This window comes from Silurus aristotelis (assembly GCF_946808225.1).
Source record: "Silurus aristotelis genome assembly, chromosome: 1".
In the NCBI taxonomy this organism is placed as follows: domain Eukaryota; kingdom Metazoa; phylum Chordata; class Actinopteri; order Siluriformes; family Siluridae; genus Silurus; species Silurus aristotelis.
The window spans coordinates 37592517-37615874 of record NC_139574.1 but is presented as its reverse complement, the minus strand read 5'-3'; the positions used below and the strand labels follow the sequence as shown (position 1 = coordinate 37615874).

The window sequence follows — 23358 nt, the reverse complement described above, 5'->3', positions numbered from 1 at the left end:
AGTGTGAGACTAATTAATAAGCGAGTGATGGATCTAATCCTCCTTATCTAGCGTGTGACCTAATAATTAGTATAGTATATTTAATCAAACTCATGTAACCTATTTACTCCAAGTATAATTAAAAGAATAATAATCAGTTACTAATAAATAGAGTGGAATAGGGTCTGACTAATGTTATGAGTGTGTAGGAGAAACAAACACAACGTACAAGGCAGACTTAAGCATGTTTATTGGGAAAGAAGAGTTTGTGGGCCATTGCTGCTGCAGAAGACATGGGTGCGCAATCAGGATCAGACTCAGGGGAAAATATGGGAGGATAATAATAATGATCAGGTGAGAGAATGGGGAAGTAGGAGAATAATCAGTAGGGGACCAACATTAAGGTTAAACAATAAAGCGGCTAATTTATGGATTTTTCCTGGGTTTTTCCCGGTTTCATAAGCTTTAAGCCAAAAAACTGAGCCCCATAACACCAGACCAATGAAATTGCCAAATGGGTTCAGGTGAACCAATTAAATTATTTATATTAAATCAGATGCGCTCCCACTGAATCGACCGACACCACATCATAAATATGGATGAGGTTCCTCTGACGTTTGACCTGCCGCTCACTCAGACTGTCTACAGGAAATGCGAATCATTCGTCACGCTGAAAACAACCGGGCATGAAAAAACACACCTTCACTTGTGTTCTGAGGTGCACGGCATCGGGAGAAAAGCTTCACCGATGGTGATTTTTAAACGCACGACGATGCTAAAAGATAAACTCTGGAGAGAAATTATTGTGAAAGGAAGGAGGAAGACGGTGAACAATGACTTTTTTGGTAGGCTACTGTTTACACACAAGCCGTGTAACAGACACTGTCTTTCATTAAAGCCTGTGTAAAGTTCATTAGTTTTAATGTAGACGGCGGCTTATTTATGTTCAAAATAAAACATTTCTAAAATTTTGTGAGTATGGCTTATATTTGGGTGCGTTTAATCTACATATAAGCAATCCCCCTCTTCCAGGGCCGTATCTAAAAATCGGGCCTACAAGAGGTCTCTTGTTCAATGTGTTTAAGGCAATCATGTTTATGATGTGGTGCGGCCCGATTCAGTGAAAACGCACCCAATTTAATATAAAGAATTTAATTGGTTCACCTAAACCCGTTCGGCAATTTTATTGGTCTAATGTTATGGGGCTCAGTTTGGCTTGAAGCAAACCCAAAAAATTTTTTTATTTTAGCCACTTCATTTGTTTAAGCCGCGAGGTTCAAAGCGAAGGAAAAAAGTAGCGGCTTATAGTCCGAAAAATACGGTAGTCTAACTGTAGTTAGTGAACAATGTTGAACCAAAAAAACTCACACCTCTCAATAGTTTGCTCCAGCTAATTTTTCAGAGCCTGTAACTTTGGTTTGAGTGGCTTCCTTCCATCATCAAGATTTAGGAAGAAAACCTGGATGAACTCAAAAAAGCCACTTAACTTCTCAGGGTAGCTCAAATGTAGAGCGTTCATAAGCCCAAAATAAATTACAAGTGAATCAGTCCAAAATCTTTGGGGCATTACAACCTGATCCTCAAAGATGATTGGCGAGTGTTAAAGAAAACACCACGTCTTTATTCACCACTGACACCAGAGCCACTGCTCTTCCAACTCTTCCTGAAATAAGAATACATGCTCAGTGAGTGTGTGTGTGCAAATGTACATCTGCCACTTGGAAAAACAAATTACAGTAGTAGCTCAGGTTACAAGTTTAATTCGTGCTGGGAGCGAGCTCGCAACCTTAAACGCTGGTATCCTAAAACAAATTTCCCATAAGAAATAAAGAAAATTCACTTGATGCGTTCCACAAATCCATAAATACACATATACACAAAGTTTTAAAGGTTTTGTAATGGTAATTGTTGTACAAATTTTTACCCCTAACATCGGAAATGAAAAAGATTTTGCTCAAAATCTTTAATCACAGGCCGATGCAACACTCGTAACCCAATACAAAATGTATTACAAATGTTTTCTCATATTCCAATTTGCTCGTATTCAAAGTTTCTCGTAACCCGAGGTTCTACTGTATGTAAAACATTTTTTTTTATATTATACTATCCATGGTTTTAAATAGAATAATATCAGAAAGATCATTTTTAGATATAAATTTCTGAATCATTATTGTATTATTATAATCATATTGTCATTACTGGCATTCTGCAATTTAGTATTTTTAACATTTTAAATGAATATAAGAGATTTATGGGATGTATTATTGCTCTTTGTTTTTCTGTATAATGGGGTGCAATTGTAGTCTGAATGTTTTTACTGCTGTTTATAGCAATGTTTACCTCGGAATATTTAATAAGGTAATTGTACTTGCAGATATGTAAAAAACAATAACAATACCTTGCAAATGTTGAAGATCTGTGAGGAGTCCTCCTTTAAGTAAAGTGAAAGGCCTGCCAGGGCTGCTGTTCTGGATACATTGATGTCCTTTTTGTCCTTTTGCAGAAACAAATACATTGCACAAAGATCTCAGGGTTGAGTGTTTACATTTACTTTAATGTAATGCAATGCACTTAAAATATATTTACATGTTCTTCATATGCCATCAAAAAGTCTTCCATCTTCTCACCAAAATATCCTATTTTCCTCTTTTTATACAGTTTCAGAAACTGAGGTGTATATTTGTCAAGAGCAACATAGAAAGAAAATGGCAGATTTTGATTTGTTATCCTGTGAAATTAGCTGTAAAGTTGCATTGGGAACAAAAGAACATACAAATCAACAATCCATAATGAACTAAGACTTTTCCAGCTCAAGCAGTGCTGCAAAGACGAGTGACACTATGTGGTTCTAGTAACAGTTTTTTTACTTACCCGAGCTTCACAAAAGTGTGCAGGACATCTATCTTTTAGTTCAGCAATTAAAGGAGCTAAATTCAAAATGTCTTCATGCCTGAGAGAAAGGTGTGTTGCATATGCTGATGGATGAGAGTCATGTCTTTTCATTCTACAGCTTTCTTGAACTGGTCAACCATCTCAAGCCTCTTGGTTTCCAAATTTTGTCTGTCCACAGGGATAATTGGGAAGGAAATGAATTTCTCCTCTTCTGGGTCATTTGATGTTGGCTCTGGATGCAGTATGTTGTGTTTTTGATCCCTTGTCAGCTTTAAAGTTTTCCCTCTGTCAAAAATGCAGCGTTGCCTTCTCTTAGAGTGTACTCGAACTCATATGAGAATGGGGAAACAACAAAGACCTCTGGCTAACGGCTAAGGTGCTCTGGTGAATCTACTAATCTATCAGACAGTAGCATTGTGTCGTCTAAACTGGAAGAACCAGTTGAACTAGTCTAAAAGTCGCTCGGGAGGCTAGGTCCTCGATATTAATTAGATTGCATAGTGCATTGTCAAACTCTGTTTCTTCAAACTGAAGCTGAAAGTAAAAATCAAGTTTTTTAACTTCAACAATGAGGTCATGTACATTCTCAGGACGAGAGGGCAAAATCAGCCTCTCAGTGTTGTCATCCCATGACCCTCAGTTTCAGTATATCAGCCACTTTAATTGCACTGTATTGGAGAGAACTGTAACATGAAACACAAAAAGTATTTTCAAGAGTCAACATGCACCAAATGCCTACACTACCCTTAAATATCAATATATGTATGTTGCCCTTATTGTTAGAACACAGGTTCTCAATTACTCATCATTTTCATTAATGCATACCCAGTTCTCATGTTAAAGTATTGCACAAAGCTGATAAATAAGCCACAGCAATTAAAAAAATGTTTGGCATTCTGGGGAATTTAAATATAAACAGCAGCAATCGGTCAGCTTCGATCAAGAAAGAACTTAAACATATCACAATATTCCTTTAAGGTCAACTTAATGTAAATTTTTAAAACACTTTGCATATGTAAGAATGTACTCTTACATTGAAATAATATATACAAACCAAATAATCCTCACAACAAGTCAAGTCAAGTCAAGTCAAGTTTATTTGTATAGCGCTTTTCACAACAGACATTGTCTCAAAGCAGCTTTACAGAAAACAACAGTGAAGGTGAATGGTGTGCGTTTGTCCCTGATGAGCAAGCCGTGGCGACAGTGGCAAGGAAAAACTCCCTTAGATGATATGAGGAAGAAACCTTGAGAGGAACCAGACTCAAAGGGGAACCCATCCTCATATGGGTGACATCAAGAGTTTGGTCATAAATCTTTCAACAATACAGAACAATTTGTGATCATCATAGATCCAGCATCAGCTTCTCCATGCCAGGGCCTTTAAACACTCGGCATCTACTTCTCCATGATCATCCATAGGTCCATAATCTTCACGAGGTGGGACGTGACTGGAGCTGGCCAAACCTCAGGAAGCCTCGGGATGGGGAGAGAAAGAGAAGCAGTGGAGAGGAATTAGCGTAGCTGCTGTTCATGATATTAACAGCACAAGTTGATAATGTGCATGTGATCATATATTCTGGAGCACAAGGTTGTGATGTGATGTGTGTGATGTGTGTTATGTGTAGGCTTTGCTAAAAAGATATGTTTTTAATCTACACTTAAACTGGGAGAGTGTATCTCAACCCCGAACACTGTCAGGAAGACTATTCCAGAGTTTAGGAGCTAAATGTGAAAATGCTCTACCACCTTTAGTGGACTTTGCTATTTTAGGAACTACTAGAAGTCCAGAGTTTTGAGATCTCAGGGAGCGTGACGGATTGTAGCGTGTTAAAAGACTGGATAGATACATGGGAGCCAAACCATTTAGTGCTTTATAAGTGAGTAGCAGTAGTTTGTAGTCTATTCGAAACTTAATAGGAAGCCAATGTAGGGACGATAAGATTGGGGTTATATGATCGTATTTTCTTGACCTAGTAAGAACTCTTGCTGCCGCATTCTGAACTAACTGAAGCTTGTTTATTAATGATGCAGGACATCCACTTAGTAATGCATTGCAGTAGTCTATTCTAGAGGTCATAAACGCATGGACGAGCTTCTCTGCATCAGATATAGATAACATATTTCTTAGCTTAGAAATATTTCTAAGGTGAAAGAAGACTGTTTTTGTAACTTGATTGATGTGATTTTTGAAAGATAAGTTGCTGTCTAAAATAACTCCCAGGTCTTTTACCGTTGAACTAGTAGTTACAGAACAACCGTCTAAATGCAGGCTGAGATGCTGGAGCTTCTGTGTACTATTTTTTGGGCCGATGAGCAAAATCTCCGTTTTATCAGAATTTAATAGCAGAAAGTTATGGGTCATCCAATCTCTTATTTCTTCAACACACTCAGTTATGCGAGCTAATTGAGCTGTATCGCCTGGTTTGGATGAAATATATAGCTGGGTATCATCAGCATAACAATAAAAGCTAATTCCATGCCTTCTAATAATATTTCCTAATGGAAGCATGTATATTGTAAAAAGCAGGGGTCCTAGAACTGACCCTTGTGGCACGCCATAATTTACTAGCATTATCCTGGATAGCTCTCCATTTAAATCTACGAAATGGTAACGATTGGACAGGTAGGATTTAAACCAGCTTAATGCCTGTCCCTGAATACCGATGTAATTCTGTAAGCGATCGAGGAGAAGATCATGATCTATAGTGTCGAACGCAGCACTAAGATCTAGTAAAACTAATAGGGAGATGTAGCCTTGGTCTGAAGCTAAAAACAGGTCGTTAGTGATTTTAACTAGAGCAGTTTTTGTGCTATGATGGGGCCTAAAACCTGACTGAAACTCTTCAAAGATATTGTTCTCCTGCAAGTGGTTATATAACTGGGCAGCGACAATCTTTTCTAAAATCTTAGACATAAATGGGAGATTTGAAATTGGTCTGTAATTCGATAGCGTGTTTGGATCCAGATTAGGTTTTTTAATGAGGGGCTTAATAACTGCTAACTTGAGGGATTTAAGGACATGACCTAACGATAGTGAGGAGTTAATAATATTGAGAAGAGGCTCACCAGCTGTATATAACACTTCCTTCAGTAGTTTAGTGGGAATTGGATCTAACTGACATGTTGTTGATTTAGCTTTCATAATAGCATCATACAGCTCTTCCTGTCCTATACATGTAAAACAGTGTAGTTGTGGGGTTGTAAGTACGATTGTGTCGGGAGATGCTGTCAGAGGTTGAACTGCCACAATTGTTTTTCTAATGTTATCTATTTTTTCAGTGAAGAAATTCATAAAGTCTTCACTACTAAACTGTGATGGAACACATTTTTCAGATCCCTGATTTGTTGTTAATTTAGCGACTGTACTGAAAAGGAACCTGGGATTGTTTTTGTTATTTTCTATGAGTTTGCTCAGGTGTTTAGCTCTAGCAGCTTTTAGCGCCTGTCTGTAGCTAAGCATACTGTCTTTATACGCAATTCTAAACACCTCCAATTTAGTTTTCCTCCATTTTCTCTCCAGATTACGTGCTGTTCTCTTTAGGGCATGCGTATGACTATTATACCAAGGTGCAGGTGCTTGTTCTCGAACCTTTTTTAAACAGTTGGGGGCAACAGTGTCTAAAGTGCTAGTGAGGATAAGGTCTATGTTGTTCGCCATCTCATCAAGATTATCAGCAGTTATGGGTTTAATGTGAAACTGAGATAAATCAGGCAGGTTATTTATGAATCTGTCCTTAGTGGTTGGAATAATAGTCCTACCAAGTCGATACCGTGGTGAAACACGGTTAATCTGCTCTACCGGTAGTGTGTACAGTAGGAGATAATGGTCAGTGATGTCATCACTCTGAGGTAAAATATCTATATCAGTGACGTCTGCTCCGTAGGATATTATTAAGTCTAGTGTGTGGTTAAAACGGTGGGTTGGTCTGGTGACGTTTTGTTTAACTCCAAAAGAGTTTAGTAAATCGACAAATGATAATCCTAGGGCATCGTTTACATCATCTACATGAATATTAAAATCTCCTACAAGCAGCACTTTATCAAAACTGATCAAGAGGTCTGAGAGAAAACAAGCAAACTCATGAAGAAAATCAGCACAACACACACCAATGTGTATAAATCAATGTGAAATACACATTACCCATCACTATGTTGACCTTTGTGTCCAGGAAGGTGATTACTAGAGTTTACAAATGGTCCAAAAAGGACAGAGTTTGTTATGGTTCTGCTTTTTCATTCTGACACTGGAATAAAACGCTGAAAATTAGCTGAAAACACAAATTTCACTGTATGACCTTTGTTTGTATATTCTATGAGGTCATATGATCTTAAATGCTCAACATACAATGTTCCATAGTCTTTGAGTAAAAAATTTATATTGTCTTTAATGAGTAATGTGTTTTTGATCTCTTTAAACTCAGTGAAGGCACCACGAACACCAGTTTTTTATCACTACATTTTTGTAGTTATGAGTATTATGAAAATTTTTTTAACACGTTATGCTTCCCCTCAAATCACATTGTCCAGAGATGCACCAAAGGACCAAAGCACTTTATGAGATGGTATAATGCTTAATATAATGATGCTTTGGTCATAATCGTAAGCTGGACAAGACTATTTGAAGTAGCTGCCTTTGATCTGAAATGTTACAATCCATGTACTGAATAGTTTCATATGTGAAAGTATAAGACACTATACACTATAGTAGAACTAGTAAGTTCTACTATATCTTCCAAATCCATTAGTACTTCCCAAAATGTATCACCTTATGGGATTTTGGACCCAATAAGAACAGGCAACAGTCTAAGAAGAGTGTGGTTATTATGCCCATTCCCTCCAATTGTTCCACCATGGACAATATTTTGTGGAATTGGGTGAGGACGGTCAACCTTATCTGAGTGCTGAAAGGAAATTAAACCTGAATCAAATATTTTAAACAATGTCCCAACTCCACAGGAAAAATGTCTTCCAGCAGGTCATGTAAGATATCAGGTGGAAATCCTGTGACAGGGTGCTAATAGGATAGATGATCAGACAGAACACAACTGTGTTTTACACCATAATTACAATCACTCTCATTGTTTTGTATTTTTCAACAAGTTGATGGAAGCAGATGTGCTGAAGTCATTCAGAGCAAAGGCCTGTACACTTCCTACTAATTGCTGACTGTTGTAACCTTTAGAAAATTGTTGTAATCTTTTTCCATGCTACAGTCATTGTTGTTCTCTAATTTTAATCAGTGTGTTTTCTGCAAAATATAGATTTTTTTTTTTAAATGCCTTAGTTATTTTGTGGAAAAGGTGTTCTGGTAGCATGGTATAGACAGGACAAAAAAATCAACTATTGAGCAGTGAAGATGATATTATTTCAGAATTGTTCATTTGTTTATAAATTGTTCTCTAATTTTGATTTCCAGTGTATGTATATATATATATATATATATATATATATATATATATATATATATATATATATATATATATATATATATATATATATATATATATATACAGTATATATATATATATATATATATATATATATATATATATATATATATATATATATTTTCTTATTCTTTTATATTATATTATTTTTATTAGTTTTTTAAATAAACAAAAATAATCTTTACACACCATCTCTTGCAAGATCCAGAGCAGCCTTTGTAACTTCTAGGTCTATTTTAGTCTTTAACAAACCACTGCATAGTTTTTACAATTACAACACAATAGACAAACTTTTAGACAATGTATAAATAATTTATTTGAGCCCTTGAAAAATACAATAAGATTAAATTACCTCATAAAAATAAAGGGGACAAAAACTATATGCCAATTACAGTATATCCTGACAATTTTAGAAATTTAGCATTAACACTGATATAGTCAGAACCTGATGGCCCTAATAATGATCCTAAAACAAACATTACATGTAGCCAGCATTCACACTTTATTCATATAGACTGCCTTCACACTAATAGCTATTATCAACACAGTAATCACCTGATAATGTGCTCTCATAATGCACACACACACTAAAGAAGTCGTTAAGAGGATTATCCATCTGCCTCCTCTCTACAGATGTGTAAACTACTTCAAGGTCAAAGTCAAACATTTACTTCATTGATAGAACCAAAAAGCAACACTTAAAAAAAAAAAAACATCAATAGGAATATATTTTTTATTTTTGGTTTATAAACATCTCACATTTCTTAAGCCTCCCTATATAATTTTAATTGACTTTTCTCATAGAAGCTACATTTTTATTTACTCTTCTCTTCACAACTCTTTCATGTAAACATAACACATATAAAACAGTATTTAATTAATTCCATATACAGTGCAGTCAAAAAGACCAATAAAAGCACAATAACTTATAAAGTACTTTTTTTGTGTTGTTAACTCGGTTTATTACAACCAACATTACATGTCCAAAACATACATCCCCTTATTGTACAATGAGAAAAAAAGAACCTTTATTGACAAAATGACTGTACCTCAAACAACTTTTTACACTTGAAATCTACCTCATGCACATATTCCCTTCACATTCAAAATGTCCTTACCTGTTTAAAAAATACAGACCTACTACTGCAAACCACCATAAATACTTCTTGCAAAACACAATATAAATATTCCCCAAACATCCATGCAACACAACTCCACTTCATATTTACTTTTCACAATATCCATAAAACGATTGTAACTATTTGTTATTTCCTTATAAACTACAGCCAGGGCCGCTGGAAGTAATTTTGAACAGGGGGTGCTGTGAATTTTTATTTATTTATTTTTTTGACAAAAAAACCTATGAGCCTATGGGCCTATTTAGAATACATTTAAAAAAATAACTGTGACGATGGCACTTTTTTTTTTTACCACCGCGGTGGTAATGGACCAAATACCGGCGGTGTTGCGGTGGTTGGGGGGTTGTTTTGAAATAATAATTAAAAAAAAACCAAAGAAACAACACACTAAAGCCTGTAAAGTATTGAAATAAATATCAGTAAATACTGGTAACTTACATAATATATTAAAGTTGAATCCATTTAAAAAAAAAAAAAAAAAGTTTTATATTTCCACACAAAGACGCGTTATAGCCTACCGCTCTGCGCTTTGAGAGGGATGTGGAACACGAGCAGGAAAGAGACCACCGATCTCTTTTTCTGATATCTTCATGTTGTTGTAAAAGGTACGAAGAGCTAATTTTATCTTCCACAAGGGCAAGGCATTTAGGCTATGTTTGCGCGCTGCCAGAGAAAGCCAAACTAAAATCACCCGCGCGTGTGAAACTCGCTTTACAAATAAACTTGAAAAATGAATATAATTAAAATAATTAAATTAAAATCCAAAATACACTTAATAGCCTACGTGTGTCCAAATTATTTCCTAAAATATTCATAAGTCAAGTCAAGTCAAGTTTATTTGTATAGCGCTTTTCACAACAGACATTGTCTCAAAGCAGCTTTACAGAAAACAACAGTGAAGGTGAATGGTGTGCGTTTGTCCCTGATGAGCAGCCGTGGCGACAGTGGCAAGGAAAAACTCCCTTAGATGATATGAGGAAGAAACCTTGAGAGGAACCAGACTCAAAGGGGAATTTATATATAAGGAATAAATAAGGAATTTATAAATTGTGCAAAATATTTTTAATAGGCCTACATTTTTTTAAAATCTCTCTCTCGCCAATAGAGGGTGCTGCAGCACCCCCAGCACCCCCACTTCCTGCGGCCATGACTACAGCTACTACTAGCAATTACTTCTAATAACCATTGCAACATTGCATACACAAAAGTAACATTATGTTCTAAAAAAAAACACATGCACAGATAAACAATGCCCACACTGCCCCCATTTTTCTTAACTCCACCCCTTACTACTGACACTTTAAATACAGAGCAACCTTTCTCACCACTCAAACTTCTTCTGATGCATCCTAGACGCAACTATGGAACAACAAGGTAACTTAACATAGCAATAGCACATTTCATACAGCCTCTCTATTTTTACACACACTCTTCATCTTATATTCACTAACCTTCTCTGTCTCTCTACAGAACAGACATTAATAACATCAACAATCAACAAAAGAACTTTCAACGTACCCCAAGGTAAAAAAATTAATATTTACACTCGCAACAATATACAATAAAATCTTGCTTCATTTGACATTTTCTAACACATTTTCCCTTCTATCCTACAGGACTACAAGTCTGCTTACTAACAGACGCCATGTGTCGAGGTATTGAGGACTACCTACCAGATGCAAAATGCTGGGTACACCCAGGCACGACTCTTGAGAGATCTTCTAAACAACACATATACCACTTTGAGACAATACACAACAGTGTGTTGGTACTACTCCACATCTGAACCAATGACATTGCAAGTGGAGCACCCCCATCACTGATCATCCAACGAATGAAAGCACTAACAACTTCAATCTCTCAAGCAAATCCTCACATTCTGTATTTTGCAATTAGTGCTGTCTTGCCACGACCTACAGATGACTCAGCAAAAAAAAACTACAGTGAAACAATACAACACTAAGCTACACCACTGGACTACTCACACAGACAACATCATCTTTCTGAACACAACAAAACCTTTTCACAAACATGGAAAAATAGTCTATCTAGAGTTGTTTTCATTAATGACCATTACATGTTGTCTCTATTCTACAACAATAAATGCCATTCTCTTTGGTTGCAACCATTTTGACTTATTCTTGCATTTCACTATTTACTATTTACCATACATACATACATTATATATACTTTCAAAATGTATTCAACATAAAACATACCTTCTATTTTTCCTCTTTAAAGCACTTCACCTACATATTTACTGAATGCTCTACAATTCTTTCCGATTCCAAACTTCACATGTTTGATAACAGTCCAGGCCTGAACACATCAAAAGAACAATATTCCATTTTTATTAGAGCGCCACCTGCTGGAAACAGGAAAAGGCTATTTTTCCACTAACTTAAACATGCAAAGTCCAATCTGCACCAAACTTTTACTTGTTTCAAAAAACTCATGGCCTTAGAAGGCCCTATTGTAATCGCTCCGTTTCCTTATTATTAGGGCCGGAGTACCGATGATGCGAGGACTCTATTGTAATAGCTCCGTTTCTTTATTATTAGGGCCTGAGCACCAATGGTTCCTAAAACATTGCTTTTGTATTAATATAAAATATTATATGTATTTTATAGATATCTATGCTACACATATCCAGAAAGTAAAAAGAAGCAATTTATCCCTTTTTTTTTTATAATGTTTACACAAATGCTTAAAGATCGTTACCATTTATGTTAAATGTAACTTTCTTATATCCTATTAATATTCTCAATATGTTTGTCAAATTCCCACACATAATGAAATATATACCTGTTCAATGATGAACATTTTGTCTTATATTTAATATATTTCTTTAACACAGTAATATATATTGCTCTAAATAATAAAACAAACATTAATAGTTACCTGCAACTATAATTACCACAAACTCATACAGCACAATACATGACCCTACATTGAAACAACACTTTCCCCTACTTCTTTCCTTATCATGTTTTGCCCAATTTTATGCAAAAATAATAAAAAAAATAAGCACTATAAATAACAATAACAAATACAGCAATTATTGTGATCTTCTATCACATATACGTTTCAAACAATATACATACTAATAATTAAACTTAAGTATTCTACAAACTATTTTAATCTTTAACAAACCACTGTATAGTTTTTACAATCACAACACGATAGACAAACTTTTAGACAATGTATAAATAATTAATTTGAGCACTAGAAAAATACAATAAGATTAAATTACCTCATAAAAATAAAGGGGACAAAAACTATTTGCCAGTTACAGTATATCCTGACAATTTTAGAAATTTAGCATTAACACTGATATAGTCAGAACTTTACATCCTGATAGCTCTAATAATGATCCTAAAACAAACAATACATGTAGCCAGCATTCACACTCTGCCTTCACACTAATAGCTATTATCAACACAGTATTTACCTGATAATGTGCTCTCATAATGCACACACACACAAAAGAAGTCGTTAAGAGGATTATCCATCTGCCTCCTCTCTACACATGTGTGAACTACTTCAAGGTAAAAGTAAAACATTTACTTCATTGATAGAACCAAAAAGCAACACTTGGAAAAAAAACATACATCTATGGGAATATATTTTCAAAATTTTTGGTTTATAAACATCTCACATTTCTTAAGCCTCTTCATATAATTTTAATTGACTTTTCTCATAGAAGCTACATTTTTATTTATTCTTCTCTTCACAACTCTTTCATGTAAACATAACACATATAAAAAAGTATTTCATTAATTCCATATATAGTGCAGTCAAAAAGACCAATTAAAGCACAATAACTTATAAAGTACTTTTTTGTGTTGTTAACTGTTCTCTTTGCTGTGGGGTTTGGGTCTGTATGAATATAAAATAAAACTGCACAATAAAATAAACAATAAAACAAAGCTGCGTGTTTTATTTATGCATAATGAATATAATTTTCAATCTGATCATCTGATCATTTTAGGGGAAATGTAAAAATAGGTTTGGCACATGTTTATATGAATCTGTATCTCCTCTAGAAAATAGTTTATAACATGTCACATCTAAATACCTTTGTCAGCTTCCTGCTCGTTCTCAGTCTGCGTGGAGGAGCACTTTTTCTCTGTAATGACAAACAATTTATTACAGTCAAAGCAAATACCTTCTACATCAACATCTACAGAAACTCAGAGAGATTTCAGTGTTACCTTTGTTCAACTCATTTCCCTGTTTGAAGAGTTTTTCCTGTTGAGGTTTAAAAACTAAAATAATATATAGTTTTATTTAGTCACAATTCTTACTTCAGTTCAATGACGTCTGCGTCTGTAATCAAAAGAAAGTACCTCAATTAAGCAGATGCTTTTCTCGAAGCTACTGATTGTGTACTTCAGGACTCGGATTTCCAGATTTTGTCTGGTGTTCACTTCTGTAAAATAATTGATATTTATATGCTCATTAAATAGAACTGAATCATGCAGTAATAATCACCTTGTACTTTCTTACACACTGAAGGCAGAAATATCAAAACTTTACACACTATTTAAGTGCCAGAAGCTGTTTTTCAGCACTGGCATTTCTGTGGAAAATAAACATTCAGATAGAACATTATATTTTATATTATTGTATGACATATTACATATTAAAACTACTCTTTTTTTTGTTTATTTATTAAACAAAACAAAATATTTTTTGAGTTATTGTTACACTGTTGCTAACATTATTATCAGATTTATTATTATTATTATTATTATTACTAACACATTATTAGATATTACTTTCATTATAATGAAGTTTTATAGGAAAAATTATAACTAAATGAACAATTCCCTATGTTATGTTATAATTATCTCATTCATACAACTGAGCAGTTGAGGGCTCATGATCATTCAACAGTCATTTAGTTGAATCTTCTGAGGAGAAGTGGGTTCCACACACCAGCCATCAACCAGAAAAGAGGTTCAAGCAGTCTCCAAACTCAGCACCTGTTTCAGCTCTACCAGTAAGAGTGAGAGACAGAAAATCCCAGTCTTCACTGGGGGAAGTGGGAAATTTCAGTCCACAAACCCTCAAACCATCACCAACAAGCTTCTGAAAAAAGCTCCTTGAGGCCTCATCACTGGCTGAAAGTAGAGGATGTGCTGTTTGTAGAATGGAAGGATAAAAGGAAGGTCCAGATGTGCTCCATCATTCACAGAGGCACTGAAGGAAGCATTGTGCTACTTTTATTTTCATTACTTTCTTCTTCTTCTGTTTTTCCAATGTTCAAATACCAGTCTTATGCTTATTGTGTGAATTTTATTATTCCCAGTACATTTGATTATCAGGCTGCTTTTCATCAAACAGACGGAGGGGGAAAAAAAGGACTACACACAGTCTCAGAATAATGTTTATTGGAATCTCGTTTTTATTGTATTTTCTTCAAAGTTAAAATATAAACTCATTACACATGTGACTTTTAACCCGTCACTATTCTGGATTGTTTCAGGACCGAATTCATGTATTTATATATTTAAAAAAAAAAAGAATGTTTTATCACGTACACAAAGGAAATATTACTTTTAATTTTTATTATTTGAAATATTTCATATTATATATTTGATATTATTACAGACAACCAATCAGATTTCACTTCCTGACAATGTCTGAGCCAATGATGTTTGCAGATTTAGAACTCGAGCCCGTTGGCCCCGCCCACTGCTTTGTGATCTGTGTTTGTAACTATAGACTTCTTTTACGCGCTCCGGTCGGAAGTTAATGTTTGGCGCGTGAGGTTTTCTCCACTTTCCGCGCGTGCACATCGACGTTCCTTTCGCTGTTATAAATCTATCGCGCGCGAGCTTCAACCCTGTTTTTGTCCCGGATTTAGCGGATTTTTACCCAAAGGTGAGATACAGTGAAATGTAGCAGCTGAGCTCCTCGGGGAACAGCTAGTGGACATTCTGGAGTCATGAACCTCTGCATTTTTCTTCCAGTGTCCTGATTCTTTACACCTCTGATCATGAAACCAGAGTCCAGACGGAGATCTTTAGGAGAACCTCCACACACTCCTCCTCCTCCTGCTGCTGCTGGATCAAAGGTACAATTTATTCATGTCTTAACTTCAGTGTGTGTCAGTGTGGTTTGCAGGGCAAAGATACATCATAATGTATTTTTAAATTAAATAATACACTTAAAGTTAATGTATTTTTTTTTATCACAATAAACTACTTTATTTCTTTAAAAAAATCCTTTTACAAGGAAACACGAAATTTCTCCCCAAATCTTTAATCAATTGTCCTATTTGATCTGTTCTTCAGCTTTTTACTTAGTCGATTAAGTAAACAATGTTTGATACCAACAGCTTTTACACATGCAACCAATTAACAGATCAAATATTCACATCCGTTTGTTTAGTTTTTGCCTCGCACTTTAAGATCATCATCATTTATTAGTATGACTTTTAATATTTTAATAACATTTTTAAAAATCTTTTAAAAAACTTTTAGAAATCCTTCTGTAACCAATGCAATCAGTATGTTTGCAACAGTAAGGATGCGAAGGTCTTGAGAGAGCTCTTCGCTTTTATCCATCATGAGATGTTTCTTGTGTGACACCTTGGTAATGGGACACCTTTATACAGGCCATCAGTTGGGACTGAAGCAGCTGATATTAATTTACAATGACAATAGGCAGGATTGCTTTCTAATTACTGATTGATATCTACTGCTGTCTTGGCTTTTCATTCCTTTTTGCACCTCCCTGTCTTCATGTGTTCAATACTTTTTCTTGTGTGTGTGTGCTGTTTAACAACATTACACAACTTCATTTATGGACATGTATGGTTTGATTCCTTTGTATGTGTGGATTGTATGGGTTGTTACCAACATCTGTTAAAGACTTCATGTCACTAGCACCTTTACAAATATATTTACTGAGAAGAATTTTGACGTTTAATACTTACATACATACAGCGGGTAAAACATGTGTGTGTGTGTGTACACTGGCATGTAGGGGAGATAGATGTTGGAGAATGGAGTGCTGCTGGTGATGGAGAAATAGGGGAATTAACGTTAGCACTAGCAGAGCTGTTCAGCTACTTGAGATTAATGGCTTCTGATAATTAATTCTCCTCCTGTCCATTGAAATGTCCTGCAGTATGAATGCAGTCTGTATGAATAGCCAAATATGTATAACAATAGTCTGAGTGGCCCCCGAAATCTAGCAGGGAGGGAGAAATGGACCTGCATTAAAAACGATGTACAGTAAAACCCATAGTGACTTATTTCCTTCTTTTTCTTCATCCGGCTTCTTCCATTAGGGGTCGCCACAGCGGATCATCTGTCTCCATACCCCCTGCCCTCTACATCTGCCTCTTTCCATCTTCAGCATTCTCTTACCAATATACCCTATGCCCATGAAACCATACTGCTGCTCACAGATGGTCACCTCTTCTCTCAGCCTGGCTTCCACTACTCTTTCCCATAACTTCATGGTGTGACTGATCAACTTAAATGTACTGTAGTTACTGCAGGTCTGCACATCTCCCTTATTCTTAAAGATCAGTACCAGCACACTCCTTCTCCATTCCTCAGGCATCTTCTCACCATCCAAAATCCTGTTAAACAATCTTGTTAAAAACTCCACTGCATCTCACCTAAACATCTCCATGCTTCTACTGGTATGTCATCTGGTCCAAACCGACTTTCCAGTCTTCATCCTCTTAATCACTGCTCTCACTTCCTCCTTACTAATCCTATCCGCTTCCTGCTTCACCAACTCCACACCATCCAACCTTCTCTCTCTCATTTTCCTCATTCATCAGCTGCTCAAAATACTCCCTCCACCTTCTCAACACACTCTCCTCACTAGTCAACACATTTCCATATCCATCCTTTCTTGCTCTAACTTGCAGCACATCCTTCCCAGTTCGGTCTCTCTGCCTGGCCAATCGTTACAAATCCTTTTCTAATTCATTTGTGTACAACTTCTCCTACAGCCCCTCATATGGCTTTTCTTTTGTCCTTCACCACATCCCTCTTTACTTGCTGCTGCATCTCCTTGTACTCCTGCCTACTTTTGTCATCACTCTGTCAAACCCAATTCTGTTTCTAAAACCTCTTCCTCCTTCTGCTCTCCTGCACCTTATCATTCCACCACCACATCTCTTTGTCTTCCTTTCTATTTCCAGATGTCACATCAAGTACATTTCTAGCTGTCTCCCTTATCACTTCTGCAGTAGTTCCACAATCATCCAGCACCTCTTCACCACCACCGAGCCCCTGTCTTACCTCTTCCCTGAACCTCACACTACAGTCTTCCTCCTTCAGTTTCCACCATCTTATTCTTCTTTCAGTCCTCAATCTACTCTTCTTCTTCATCTCCAAAACCATCCTACAGATCACCTTCTTCTTTGTCTTCTTCTTCCTCTTCCTCTTCCGGCTTCTCCCATTAGAAGTCTCCACAGCGGATCATCCTTCTCCATACCCCCCTGTCCTCTACAACTGCCTCTTTCACACCAACTACCTGCATGTCTTTCTTCACCACTTCCATAATCCTCCTCCTTGGCCTTCCTCTTTTCCTCCTTCCCGGCTCCATCCTCAGCATTCTCCTACCGATTAACCCCATGTCCCTCCTCTGCACATGTCCAAACCATCTCAATCTCGCCCCCCTCACCTTGTCTCCAAAACGTGCTACATACTCGCTGTTTCTGGCAACACCTTACAGTCGCCACCTTATAGTCGCCTTCAGGTTGCATCTCCTACATAGAACATAGTCCACCTGTGTGCACCTTCCTCCACTCATATACGTCACTCTGTGATCTTATTTCTTCTTAAAATACGTGTTCACCACTGCCATTTTCCTCTTTTTAGCAAAAATCTACCACCATCTTTCCTTCCACATTCCTCTCCTTAATTCCATACCTACCATCACCTCCTCATCACCTCTGTTCCCTTCACCTACATGCCCTTTAACGTCTGCCCCAATCACCAATCTTTCGTTTCTAGGTTCACCATCTACCACTTTATCTAACTCACTCCAGGATTTTTCCTTCTCCTCAATTCTCACAGCCCACCTGTAGAGCATAAGCACTGATCATATTTATCATCTCCCCTTCAACTTCCAGCTTCACCTTCATCACCCTATCAGAAACTCTCTTTACCTCCACTACACTCTTACTGTACTCTTCCTTCAGAATCACCCCTACACCATTTCTCTTTCCATCCACACCATGATAGAACAGCTTAAACACCTCCAATGTTCCTGGTCTTACTCCCTTTCCATTTGGTCTCCTAAACACACAACATATCTACCTTTCTCCTCTCCATCATATCAGCTCCCTCTCTCCCTTTACCAGTCATAGTACCAACATTTAAAGTACCAACCTGAAGCTCCACTCTCCTCCACTTCTTTTTCCGCTGCCTCTGTAGACGTCTTCCTCCTCTCCTTCTCTTCCTTCGGCCAACCGTAGCCCAATTTCCACCTGTACCCTGTTGGCTAACGAAACCTGTGGTGGTCGTTTGTAACCCTGGCTTTGACCGATCCGGTATGAAATTCTGATTCGTGATCTACGTGTTTTACACTGGATGTCCTTCCTAACGCAACCCTCAACATGTATCCGGGGTTGAGACCTGCACTTAGTGGAGACCAGAGGCCAAACGACGTCCCAGGCGGACACCAGAGGCCGTCAGAGAAACCTGGAGGCTAACCGTCGCCCTGTGGGGAACCTGGGAACGTCGTTTGGCCTCTGGTCTCCGACATAGTTTCAGATAAATATTTGTAGGAATCTCATTTGTTATGAAAATCTTCATAAAATTTGAAATATAAACTTATGAGACATGTGGCTTTCAACCAAGTGCTGTTCTGGATTGCTCCAATACTGATTTCATGTATTTATATATCAAATAAAAATAATGTTCTATGCAGGAAATGTATATTCATGGGACTTTATCATCCATAACTTATCTTTTTGAGCAATATCAACTGAATAATGGACAGTAAAGCTCAAAGTGTCTTCTTTCCAAAGATATTTAAATTGTGTATGTAGTCCACTTTTATCAGGAACTGTTAACATTTAAAGTTTGGTAGCGCATTTTCAGCTGTGAGTCCCAAAATCTGTGTCGAGGCCTAACAAGTTAAAGGTTTTCTAAAAGGCCTTAAAATACCGCTCATTTAACTTGTTTCAAACCATATCGGATTACTATAGCAGACATTTCTAAAAACATGCAATACCACATCTAAAATTATTACAGTATATTTAATCATTTAATATTTTTTTCAGATGCACCACTGCTCAGATTGTGGGAAGAGTTTTACTAAAATTGCTGTTCTGAAAAGACACCAACGTATCCACACAGGAGAGAAGCCTTATCACTGTGAACAGTGTGGGAAGAGTTTTACTCAACAGGGTCATTTTAGATTACACCAGCGTGTCCACACAGGAGTGAAGCCGTATCACTGTAAACAGTGTGGGAAGAGTTTTACTCAACAGGGTACTCTTAAATCACACCAGCGTATCCACACAAGAGAGAAGCCGTATCACTGTGATCAGTGTGAGAAGAGTTTTACTCAACACGGTCATCTCAAATCACACCAGAGTATCCACACAGGAGTGAAGCCGTATTACTGTGAACAGTGTGGGAAGAGTTTTACTCAACAGGGTAATCTCAAATCACACAAGCGTGTCCACACAGGAGAGAAGCCGTATCACTGTGAACAGTGTGGGAAGAGTTTTACTCACTCGAGTCATTTCAAATCACACCAGAGTATCCACACAGGAGAGAAGCCGTATCACTGTGAACAGTGTGGGAAGAGTTTTACTCATCAGAGTAATTTTAGAATACACCAGCGTATCCACACAGGAGTGAAGCCGTATCACTGTGAACAGTGTGGGAAGAGTTTTACTCAACAGGATCATCTCAAATCACACCAGCGTATCCACACAGGAGAGAAGCCGTATCACTGTGAACAGTGTGGGAAGAGTTTTACTCACCCGAGTACTCTCAAATTACACCAGAGTATCCACACAGGAGAGAAGCCGTATTACTGTGAACAGTGTGGGAAGAGTTTTACTCACCTCAGTACTCTCAAATCACACCAGCGTATCCACACAGGAGAGAAGCCGTATCCCTGTGAACAGTGTGGGAAGAGTTTTAGTGCTCGGCGTGCCCTCCTTAGCCACCAGCAGAGTCATACAGGACAGAAGCTGTACCTCTGTGGACACTGTGGACGGAGCTATGTTTATCAAAGCTCATTAAGGAAACACAAGTGCTCTAACATACAACCATAAACTCCTGATGTTAATTTGTAAAACAAATCATCTTTAATTTCTTATTTTAAGAGATGTAAAGGGAAATTGTACTTTAAATATCGGGGGAACTTTATATTGTAATGTTAATTTTAATTCGCTCTAACAAACTGGACACCTTTCCAAGCCATCAGAACATTGTTGGTCCATCTACAGTTACACTACAACTACACTTTATAGCAACATGTATGAGGCTACCTGAGCATCTCACCCATATGTGCTTTCTGAACATTATCTAATGGAACGGCTTCCAATCCATTGTCCCCTGAGCCCAGTGTTACTGATTTACTGCAAACTTGAGCTTGATCACACGGTTACACAGCAAGACCAGGGAATAGATTTTTGTTGTATATGTCTGGACCTATAAGAATTAAAGTGCAGACAAATCTCACCCTAAGTCTTTTTTTATCTAAAATGTTAAATGTATAAACCTTTTAGGTATTTTGCACCAACGTTAATTTTTTGTGTTTCTCTAACTTCGAATAAGTTTATTAGTCAACTGTAAGGTTTGGTTGAGGAGTGGTAATGGTATGGGGCTGTACTTAAGGGGTAAGACTCAGCCCTTGACTTACAGTGTAGGGAAATGTTAATTACTTTAGCATACCAAATCATTTTCGACAATGCTATGCTTCTAATATTGTGGGAATAGTTTGGAGACGGCCCTTTATTAATCCAGCATGACCATGCCACAGTGCACAAACTGAGATTCATAAAGACATGGTTGGATGAGTTTGGTGTGGAAGAACTGAACTGGCCTGCACAGAGCTCTAATCTCGACTTCACTGAACACCTTTGAGATTAAGGTGAATGTTAAAAGATGATTATTCTAAATGGACTGTATGAGTCTCGGTGTCATTAAAAACGTCTTCAGGAAAAAAAAATTGTTATTATTTCATGAACAGTTCACTTATTTTTATCTTGCTATTGTTTGTTAACTTATACTTTATTTTGTTCTAAGAAAGAAAATAGAAATGCTGGTGATAGAAACAATCTTTTGATTCTATATCATAGATGATTATGAAGTATCAACAAATTATCATTTTTATTTACTAAATTAAATTTCAGTTATTAACAAAATTAACATCAGCTTTAATGTGGGAGCAATAAAATGTGTGTTTCCAGGGTCCAACTGTGACACTCAGTAACTTCAGGAGTCTCAGTCTAGAATTGTATGCAGTTCTCACTGCTCTGAATACAAGAACACCCGAGCTTCATCACCAAATGGAAATAAAAGTTAATTAATAACCAAAATAACTAAAATCTAATGGATATTTATACTACATGCTGCATACGAAAATTACGTGTGCATACAAATACAAAACTAATTTCCACTTAAATAAAAAGAAAATGGTGCAATGTGCTTTTTGACCAAGTTAATATGGTTCATTTAAATGTATAGTATAAGCAAACATTACAGGTTTGAATATGTGTGCAGCTCAGTGTTGCAAAAACTAAATAATACAGATTTACTTGTATATAAATACACCTTTGCTCCACTATTACATTAGGATCAGTTTACACACTGAAATACCTTATACAAATTGCACAGAGTGGGTAGTTTATTAGTATTATTTATCTACATTATAACTGTAATATGTTGGCAAACATTTTATAATTAAAGCCAGCGGTGGCAAAGGTTCACACATCCTTCACTCAGTAGAAGTACAGATACTCCTGTTTTAAAATACTCAGGTAAAAGTTGAAGTACTGACTATACATTTTTTTACTCAAGTTTATGTAAAGATGTTTGGGCTCTGACATTAAGTACATTAAGAAAAAAGTAGTCATTACTACTACCTGTTTTAGTGTCACGCTGGTAACCCCATGTCATGTCCCATGGTTTTGGAGGTGAAGAAGAAGAGGAGGAGAGAGAGGACTGGAAGAAGAATAAAATGGTGGAAACTGAAAGAGGAAGAATGTAGTGTGAGATTCAGGGAAGAGGTCAGACGGGCTCGGTGGTGGTGAAGAGGTGCTGGATGATTGTGGAACTACTGCAGAAGTGATAAGGGAGACAGTTAGAAAGGTACTTGATGTGACATCTGGAAATAGAAAGGAAGACAAAGAGACGTGGTGGAATGAGGAAGTGGTTGGAGAAACAGAATTGGGTTCGAAAAAGTGATGACAAAAGTAGGCAGAAGTACAAGGAGATGCAGCAGCAGGTAAAGAGGGATGTGGTGAAGGACAAAGGAAAAGCCATATGAGGAGCTGTAGGAGAAGTTGGACACTAAAGAATTAGAAAAGGAATTGTAGTGATTGGCCAGGCAGAGAGACTGAGCTGGGAAGAGATGCAGTGGAGTTTAAAAAAAAAATTGTTTAACAAGATTTTGGAAGGTGAGAGGATGCCTGAGGAATGGAGAAGGAGTGCGCTGGTACCGATCTTTAAGAATAAGGGAGATGTGCAGACCTGCAGTAACTACAGGGGAATTAAGTTGATCAGTCACACCATGAAGTTATGGGAAAGAGTAGGGTTTGAGATTCCCAAAGCTTTAAAAACGGCTTGATAACCTTTTCCAGACTGATAGATCTCAAATACTTTGTATATGTATATTATATATGTATATGTATAGTATATATATATAAGTATATGACACCGAACAGGCTGCACGAT

The 23358-nt window shown here is 36.8% G+C and overlaps 3 protein-coding genes and 1 long non-coding RNA gene across 9 annotated transcripts in view; 3 read left to right on the top strand and 1 right to left on the bottom strand.

Moving 5' to 3' along the window:
- Nucleotides 1-21631, top strand: part of LOC310724379 (uncharacterized protein) — a 134002-nt gene extending 112371 nt beyond the window's left edge. Inside the window, exons 2-4 of one of the 4 annotated variants that reach the window (XM_083538284.1) lie at nt 15237-15349; nt 15439-15542; nt 19725-21631. In XM_083538284.1, coding sequence (XP_083394410.1) covers nt 15465-15542; nt 19725-20732 — 1086 coding nt within the window. In that variant the 5' untranslated portion in view covers nt 15237-15349; nt 15439-15464 and the 3' untranslated portion in view covers nt 20733-21631. Of the gene's footprint in view, nt 1-15159; nt 15543-19724 lie in introns of those variants that run through there. The other 3 variants (XM_083538286.1, XM_083538287.1, XM_083538285.1) reach the window with 3 other exon arrangements.
- Nucleotides 1-23358, bottom strand: part of LOC310724284 (uncharacterized protein) — a 699798-nt gene that overhangs the window by 267305 nt on the left and 409135 nt on the right. Inside the window, exon 8 of one of the 2 annotated variants that reach the window (XR_014533028.1) lies at nt 4274-4348. The gene's annotated coding sequence lies outside the window, so the exon portion shown is untranslated. Of the gene's footprint in view, nt 1-4273; nt 4349-6475; nt 6921-23358 lie in introns of those variants that run through there. The other variant, XR_014533029.1, reaches the window with a different exon arrangement.
- Nucleotides 1-23358, top strand: part of LOC310724681 (uncharacterized protein) — a 108764-nt gene that overhangs the window by 20793 nt on the left and 64613 nt on the right. The gene's annotated exons all lie outside the window — the stretch shown is intronic.
- On the top strand, nt 10746-11477 carry LOC310733000. The gene is made up of 3 exons (XR_014535607.1): nt 10746-10834; nt 10931-10984; nt 11077-11477. It is a non-coding gene; the product is annotated as an uncharacterized lncRNA (long non-coding RNA).